Source organism: Heterodontus francisci, chromosome 9 (genome assembly GCF_036365525.1).
Source record: "Heterodontus francisci isolate sHetFra1 chromosome 9, sHetFra1.hap1, whole genome shotgun sequence".
Taxonomy (NCBI): Eukaryota; Metazoa; Chordata; class Chondrichthyes; order Heterodontiformes; family Heterodontidae; genus Heterodontus; species Heterodontus francisci.
In genome coordinates, this window is record NC_090379.1 from 72,340,343 (window position 1) to 72,348,647 (window position 8,305).

Sequence of the window (8,305 nt, forward strand, 5' to 3'; positions counted from 1 at the left end):
ATGCTTTGTCTTTCACCACACTATTTGCCTTTGCTCCATGACCTACTGATCAGTTATTCTCTGTGACCTTGTCCTATCAACACCTTCTCTTTTGTTATCTCTTGCCCCACCCCCACTTTACTTGCTTAAAACCTATCACATTTCTAATATTTGCCAGTTCTGATGAAGGGGCACGGACCTGAAACGTTAACTCTGCTTCGCTCCCCACAGATGCTGCCAGACCTGCTGAGTATTTCCAGCAATTCTTGTTTTTATTTCAGATTTCCAACATCTGCAGTATTTTGCTTTTATTTTAATGTCTAGACTTTAACCTCTTTGAGATGTTTTAAACAATCGGAAAATCCCATCTTTTTAATAGGTGAAGTTAATCGCAAAATCCCCAACTTTGGTCAAAATAAAGTACAGAACTTTGAATGAGTAAAATTGATATTGGAACAAACTAAAATACATTCATGTAGGTGAAAATCCCTGTTGGTGGAAAGCACCACATTTTAACTTGTAGTTCCAGAAATGTGCAAAGTATCATGAGGAAAAAGGCAATTTTGGTCAAATAATTATGCAGAGAAAGTCCAATTTATTAGTTAAATTTTCAATAGACTGACAAAGCAAACCGTTACTGGTTTAGTGACATGGCAAATACAAAGAGAATACAATCAATAACGGTTTTACAAGCTGATTTAAGCATTTGAATGGGAGGCTGAATAGCCATAATATAATCCGAATGTGTCGTGTACTGTACTCACAAAATCAAATCCACATCAGATGTGTGCAAACAGTAGCCACGGATAATTGCTGGTATTTGCTCTGAGAAATGGACTCCGGTGGAGAACACTGTTTCTAATCTCATTTTCAGCAGGGCTATAAAATTATTGCAAATTTCCTCGCTCAGAAGGCCTGTTTACATTGAAGGGCAGGCACTGAGGTAGCGTGGTGTTGGCACTAACAGAACTTGTCTGCGAATGTATCGATACACTCGTGCCCTGCTTAATACTGGCTGTGGGGGGAGGGGGAAGAGCCATGTTCAGTAATGCCCTGCTTTAGGTGCACGACAGCTTATAGTTTGCATGAAATAAAGCCGTATTACTATAGTATGTAATTATAAATTATTCTAATCGTGCAGCTTATCTATTTACTTCTCCTATAGTCCTGTCATTCTTGGATTGAACTTTTACACTGTATAGATGCACTGATTTGATGCACAGTGTTTAGTTACCATGCATTCTGTGATAACTGTACACGTGACTCCGAATTTGCACCAATACCTGAGGAAGCCGGAAAGATGTCCTTCTCCACTGATTAGTTGCATAAACCAGTCGCTTCCAAGGAGTGTTCCGTCCATGTACTTCAGAGGGATCACATCCATCTGCTGAATGGAGTGCAGGATCTGTGAGCTCCGAGCGGAAGGTACATTTTTCCTTATCTGACTGACACTAAGAGCAGCTCAAGTCGCTTCAGGCGGCAGCCGGCAGATACGTAATGTGAGTCGCCAGTTTGCCGCTGCTGACGTTTGGCGATTAATCATTCACTGTTTTAAAAGCCAACACTTAATTCCTCTGTAGCTTGTCTGCGAGAGAAGACCCGGGTATAGCGCTGATTCCTGTCTCCACACTTGTACCCATTCACTCATGAGTTAAGAGTCAGAATGCGCAGAAAGAAAGACGCGAGCTCCAGGAGATGCCGTTCCGATTGCCAAAGAGTTACGAGAATGGAATGATTTGAGAAAGGAAAGCTTTGCGCTAGATTCTCAGAAGATGTTGCCCAATGACTCTGCCAAGCACCTTGCCGTTCTAGATGGTGCCATGGACACAGCCAATGTTACTCGGAATGGGACTTCAAGCGGTACCCAATACAGTGCCATTCTTATCTCATTCATCTATTCAGTAGTATGCTTTGTTGGACTGTGTGGTAACTCCTTAGTCATATACGTGATCCTAAGATATGCCAAAATGAAGACGGCTACCAACATATACATCTTGAACTTGGCCATCGCCGATGAACTACTCATGTTGAGCGTGCCCTTTTTGGTGACCTCAACCTTGCTGGGTCACTGGCCTTTTGGTTCTCTGCTCTGCCGCCTGGTACTCAGCGTAGATGCCATCAACATGTTTACCAGCATCTACTGCCTGACTGTCCTCAGTGTGGACAGGTACATCGCTGTGGTGCACCCCATCAAAGCTGCCAGCTACAGAAGACCCACCATCGCTAAAATGGTGAACCTAGCAGTGTGGCTCATGTCCATATTGGTTATCCTACCCATCATTATCTTTGCAGACACAGCCACCAACTCCGACGGCTCAGCTGCCTGCAATATGCAGATGCCGAAGCCTGCCAAGCAATGGCTGGCAGTGTTCGTGGTCTACGTGTTTTTAATGGGCTTTCTCATTCCCGTCGTCGCCATCTGCCTGTGCTACATCCTCATTATTGTCAAGATGAGAGTGGTGGCTCTTAAAGCAGGCTGGCAACAGCGCAAGAAGTCGGAGAGAAAGATCACTTTGATGGTGATGATGGTCGTGACGGTGTTTGTGATGTGCTGGATGCCATTTTACATAGTTCAGCTCGTGAATGTCTTTGTGGGGCAACAAGACGCGACTGTCAGCCAGCTCGCCGTCATCTTAGGATATGCCAATAGCTGTGCCAACCCCATCCTCTACGGCTTTCTCTCGGACAACTTTAAGAGATCATTCCAGAGAATCTTGTGTCTACGATGGATGGACAATGTTGCAGAGGAGCCCATAGATTACTATGCCACGGCTCTCAAAAGCAGAGCCTACAGCGTGGAAGACTTCCAACAGGACCCGCTGGAGTCGAATAGTGTGTATCGCAACGGTACTTGTACCTCAAGGACCACCACCCTCTGACTTATCACAAGGCATTTGTACAATAATAGAACCCGAACAATACCGGAGAAAATCACTATCTGCGTTCATCTGGTTGCACTTGTTCTTTATTCATGGGAAAGATTTCTGCTGCCGTTTTCTGATTTTGCTCCCTACTCTGTTGCTTTAGGTTGTGAAGTGTGAGCGATGACATTTGCACAGGGCTGTTTATCGAGGTCGCGATTCTTCAGCTATTTGTATCTTTATTTTTATATGCATCGGGTATCTTTGTGAAGCTTTCTCTCTTATTTCAGGCTAAGGGGAAGGTAAAATGTTGCCGTGCCTGCACAGCTTCATGCCGTTGCTGGGGTAAAATGTAAGATTAATTTAAAATATGTTTTTGCATTCAAAGATTCAGGCTTCTTTGAAAATGTAAGTATTGTGGCATTTTACAACTATTTTACCTTTCCCCCATTGAATTCCACATGTTAACAGTCCGTAGTGTCACATCAAGGGCCAGAGGCAATTCTTTAAAGTGACCGGATGGCGGAAGTCAGTTTGTAATTTTTTGCTCCATAGGTGCTGAAAAACAGCAGAATATAACTGCCGGACTAACCTTGCTTCAGCTAGGAAATGAAGGATTGTATTACAACTTCCCTAAAATATACGTTCTTTAGACAATTAAAATGGATTTTTATTGCGTCTTTCAATGAGTACTAATTGAAGAACCCTATCTCGGCACTAATTTCACTTGGAATTAATGATTAAATAATCGAGGATGATTTTACCACTATACTGCAATTTAATAGAATGAGAAGGTGACAGCTTCAGCCCGTACAGTTTCTCTTCACTTCAGCTACTCTCCATGCCGTTTCAAATCTCTTTTTCGAGTTGCATTGTTTGCAGGAAAGGGGGTATTTTTCAAATGTTAGATGCAAATCTGTGCAAATGCCAAGTCAGGACCTACTGGAACTAAAAAAAAACTCAAGTTACAGTATTAAGAGCTCAAAGGCGTTTGAAACCTGAATCCACGCTTTTCTATTTAATTATATATAAGTGTATTACTGAACAGCAATTCCTATTTGTTCAAACAAACAAAAAGAACGACGCGCATTTCAAAATGCAAATTGGCATTGACAGGGCTCGGTTCACCACAGCCTTGATAAAGAGTTCGCAGAAGTGGCAATATGGTTTTATTGGCAGGGCTCGTCTCTTTTAACATTTCCTGCTGGAGTATTCGAAATGGCAGCGCTACTGACAGACTTTTAAAGTTGCATTTTGTTGTTTAAAAGACTCACTGACATCCTTTAGACAGTTTAGCAGTTCATATCTTACAGAAAACCTGTAAATAAATATCATCCAAGTTAAGTTTTCCGGCACGGGGTACACTATTGAATCAAGTCAAAGCTGAAAATATTAAAGCTGATGTGATATTAACTGATAGGAGGCCTCTATATTTGTTCTCAGGCAAAGTAAAACACGCGGTGTGAAAAGATGAGTTCAATGCATATACGTTTGGTTTGTAAATGTATCCTGTGCAATTGCACACTTCCGTTTAGACAGGTTTCTAAATGGCTACAATGTGTTGAGACATCCGTCCATTGCCATGTATCTACTCGTTTCTGTTGCTCAGTATGGCACTTTATAGTAGGAAGTCATCAAATCTGTGTTATTATTTAAACCAAGTGCTTTTAATTCTCCAACACATTAAAGATCAAGTCTGTGTTAAGTTATTTTTTAAAGAATTCAATGAAAATATCGGTACATATTTTAAACAAAGCCATAGTACATTTCAGGTGGATTTTTTCTGGTATTCAAGCGGTAGTGTTTTCATGGCTGCCGTCCAAACTTGCGTTTCCTGGAAACTACATTTACTCATCCGATCAATGTCAATATAACTACCCGCTTTACATGGTTGAAGTAACGCTAACTGCACTTTCCTATTGAATTTCTTGGGTTGTTGGCATAACTATATGACCACGTGTTCTATATTTCTCAGTCACTGCAATGTTTTTCTTGTACAAATTGCTAGTATATATTTCTAGCGTATCATTTAGCAAAAGTCACAAAGCAACTCGCAGCAACAAACCGGTAAGCAGAAGGCGGACAAAACTTCTATTCTTTTTGAATAGTTTAAGCTTGTAATATAATTGAATATACCATTGAGAAGAACAAAGGGCACAGCGCTGCACCTGATTTAAGTGTCCTACATTATCCGTGTAGCCTAAAAATCACTGATTATTTGCTGTTAGGAAGTCCACTCTTCCTTCATCTCAAACCAGATAAAGCATACATTACCCTTGTTTTAACGATCGTTACATTTCCCCATTTAAAAAACCTCCTACGGTATATTGAAGTTAACACACACTGCCTGTGGGCGTTGGTGTAATTGAGAGCAGTTGTAGAGCGCCTGGGCGTGGTTCCTCAGTGTGCTATACATTCGCTTATTTCACCGTTTTCCCTGGGAGCGTTAACTTCACTTTCACACGCTGAAGGGGTTTCCACGTAATGATTCGCATTTGCAACATTTCCTGTTCTCTCCGCGGCATTTTCGTTTACTTGATGAACAGAATCTGTATTTTTAGTCGCTAGACGATGTTCACTGGGTGCTTTTTTCTGGATGTCTCTTTTCCCCCGTTCCCTGATAATTATTACCGCAATTGCAATCAGCAGCATCAAAACTAAGATCCCTATAACGATCTGATATATTAGGAAGGACGCGTTTGAGTGAGCTTCCTGCCTGCTTTGTTCTGAACCTCTGAAAGTTGGAGAGAATGTAACTGTTGAATTTTCAGCTGGTTGAAGGAAATGTGTTGTTGGAGTTTTGGTGGCTGATGTAGCAACAAGAAATGAAGAGATGTTGGCAGCCATACTCTCACTGCCCTTGTGACGGCTCCTGGACGACTCGTTGAAGCCACGATCCAAAGCTCCCTCAGGAACACATTTGCTTTGCTGTAGGTCCACTAAAAAACCCTTGTCACAATAACAGAAGAAGTCTTCGTGGGACGGAAAACATCCATTTCGACAAGAGCCATCATTTGTTTTTTCCCAACAGCTGTTGCACAGAGATTCCAAGTTTCTAGAAGATGACCACTTCATTTCCCCTATCTGAAGCTCACACTTCAAAGCGATAGACTTGCCATTGATGCAACTAATGATTGCCACTGAACCCCCGGGTACACCAGAGAAAAACGAACTTTCACTCTGGTGGGGGGTTTTGTAAACCACCTTTCCAACTTCAGGATTTAGGCTTTCACACATTTCGTACTTGCAAATGAAACCATCTTTTTCTTTGCCACATGAGGAAGTTTTCCATTTAAGTTGGATTTGGTTTGTAAAGTTCACTTGAAGTTGCACACATCTCTCGTGTGTGCAGGTTGGCTGAGGTTCTTGAATCCAGGAACTGTAGGTGGAATGGTCATTCCCATTGACCCAGAAGAATCCGCGTAATGGTTTTTCAGCAAAGTAACACTGCTTGGTCTTTCTGCGGAGTCCTATCCACAGGTGATGCAGTTGTGGTGTGACTTTCACATTGGTTGCCAAAAGCTGCCGAATGTTCTCTGCTTCAGCCTGACTTTTCATGGTGGTCAAAATTCCTTTTTTGTCTTCGCAGAGTTTCTTTGCATGTAAAAAGGAGCCTCCGTCCCAGTGCAAACTGTAACACAGCCCACCATTGCAAAACCTTTGTGTTGTTGCGTGGCACTGGACCCCAGACTTTAGCAAATAATCCTGTAACCAAAGTAAAATGAAAACTGAACGAAGCATGATAGATTTCGCCGAGAGTATTTGCATTAGCACTGCTTTCTCAGACTGAGCGGCTCGGACTTAAGTTAGCTTTGTCTACACTTGACTCCCACTTCCCGACTGTAATAAAGCAAACTAAAATACGCCCCAGCTACAGGGGAAGTCTGGTCACTATATTTATGGCTTTTGTATCCTGTGGCGTGTTGGTAGGGAGTAGGAATTGAACACTTTAAAGAGACATTGTCCTCAGCAGAAAGTGTTTGCAAATATGAAGAGTTTTCCCAATCTAGGACAGTGTGGAGTGAAAGGCTAAATGGTTGGAATAGGCATAACTATTAACGTTATATAATAGTTATATAACGTCAAGGAACAAGGATTGTGGGTTCAGGGCAGCACAAATAGAATGAGAGAGGACACAGCGTACAGAGTAATACAGATAACTAGAGAATGATTCAGCTTTGAGGTCTGTTCTAAATAAGCATTGGGGTCCTCTATTACACAAAACCAGTCACGTGACATCTACTGAGTCAGGATGACATAACAGTTGTTGACAAAGAAACTGTACAAGTAGAGGTGTTGAGGAAGGGATATAAATATGGTATAAAACACTTGGCAAACTCAGCATTAGGAACTGCCTGGATTGATGATGCTCCTAGACTGATTAGTATTATAGGGGTGAATGTAGAGACATGCTTGTATTAGTCATGTGAACTGTCAAATAAAATCCATCAAGTTAATCTGACTCCTGGGTTGTGATTCTTCATTCAAAATGCGGATCATTCTGACAACACCATAAGAACGTATATCAGGTTAAAATTCATTGCCTCATTCTTATGTCAAATCATCACAATGGGTGAAATATTTTACTCTGCCCATGTCCAGCAATTGCAGAGAAGCAATTAAAGATAGTAAACAATGCTGAGCTATATTACCAAATCAATGGAGTTTAAGCCTGTGCAGTGCTTTGCTCAGGTCGCACCTTGAATATTGTGTTCAGTATTGGCCACCCAGGCGTAGAGTGGAGAGTTTTTTTTTATTCTTCATGGGATGTGGGCATCTCTGACAGGGCCAGCATTTGTTGCCCATCCTAATTACCCTTGACAACCGAATAGCTTGCTAGGCCATTTCAGAGGGCAGTTAAGAGTCAACCACATTGCTGTGCATCTGGAGTCACCAGATAAGGACAGCAGAGTTCCTTCCCTAAAGGACATTAATGAACCAGATGGGTTTTTACAACAACTGATGATAGTTTCATGGCACCATTACTGATACTAGCTTCCAATTCCAGATTTTAATGAATTAATTCACTTTATTAATTGAATTTAAATTGCACCAGCTGCCATGGTGGGATTTGAACCCATATCCCCAGAGCATTAGCCTGGCCCTCTGGATTACTAGTTCAGTGATATTATCACTATGCCATTGTCTTCTCTGAAGTGTGAAGCATTAATCTATAGAGTAAATCCCTTCCTGCAGACTGGAATGGCATGAAGGGAATTTCCAAGAGAAGACTCCACTTTCAAGGCAGAGGTTCCTGAGGGAAAGCTTGGGGCCTCATATCAATGAACAACTCCACCAGCGTCTTGATGTTGCTGCACAGTTCTGATTGCCACAGCACAAAAGAGCCATGGTAAAAGAAAGGTTGATTGCCAGTGCTGATCGGATGAACTTCGAAGAATGCTTAGAAAAGTTAGGGTTCTTCAGCCTCAAAGTGAGTTTATAGGGACAATAAGATAAAGAAAACA

The 8,305-nt window shown here is 41.8% G+C and overlaps 2 protein-coding genes across 2 annotated transcripts; one reads left to right on the top strand and one right to left on the bottom strand.

Moving 5' to 3' along the window:
- Positions 1-601: 601 nt before the first annotated feature.
- LOC137373846 (complement component C1q receptor-like) lies at positions 602-6,668 on the bottom strand. The gene has a single exon (XM_068039294.1). The coding sequence runs from the start codon at positions 6,606-6,608 to the stop codon at positions 5,241-5,243; it is 1,368 nt and encodes a 455-aa protein (XP_067895395.1). The 5' UTR covers positions 6,609-6,668; the 3' UTR covers positions 602-5,240.
- Positions 1,592-3,370, top strand: sstr1a (somatostatin receptor 1a). The gene has a single exon (XM_068039295.1). It carries the CDS (start codon positions 1,752-1,754, stop codon positions 2,856-2,858), a length of 1,107 nt encoding a protein of 368 aa, XP_067895396.1. The 5' UTR covers positions 1,592-1,751; the 3' UTR covers positions 2,859-3,370.
- Positions 6,669-8,305: the final 1,637 nt, after the last annotated feature.

Excerpts from the sequence above, each read along its gene's own strand:
- sstr1a (XM_068039295.1), top strand. The coding sequence starts at position 1,752 with ATGTTGCCCAATGACTCTGCCAAGCACCTTGCCGTTCTAGATGGTGCC.
- LOC137373846 (XM_068039294.1), bottom strand. The coding sequence starts at position 6,608 with ATGCAAATACTCTCGGCGAAATCTATCATGCTTCGTTCAGTTTTCATT.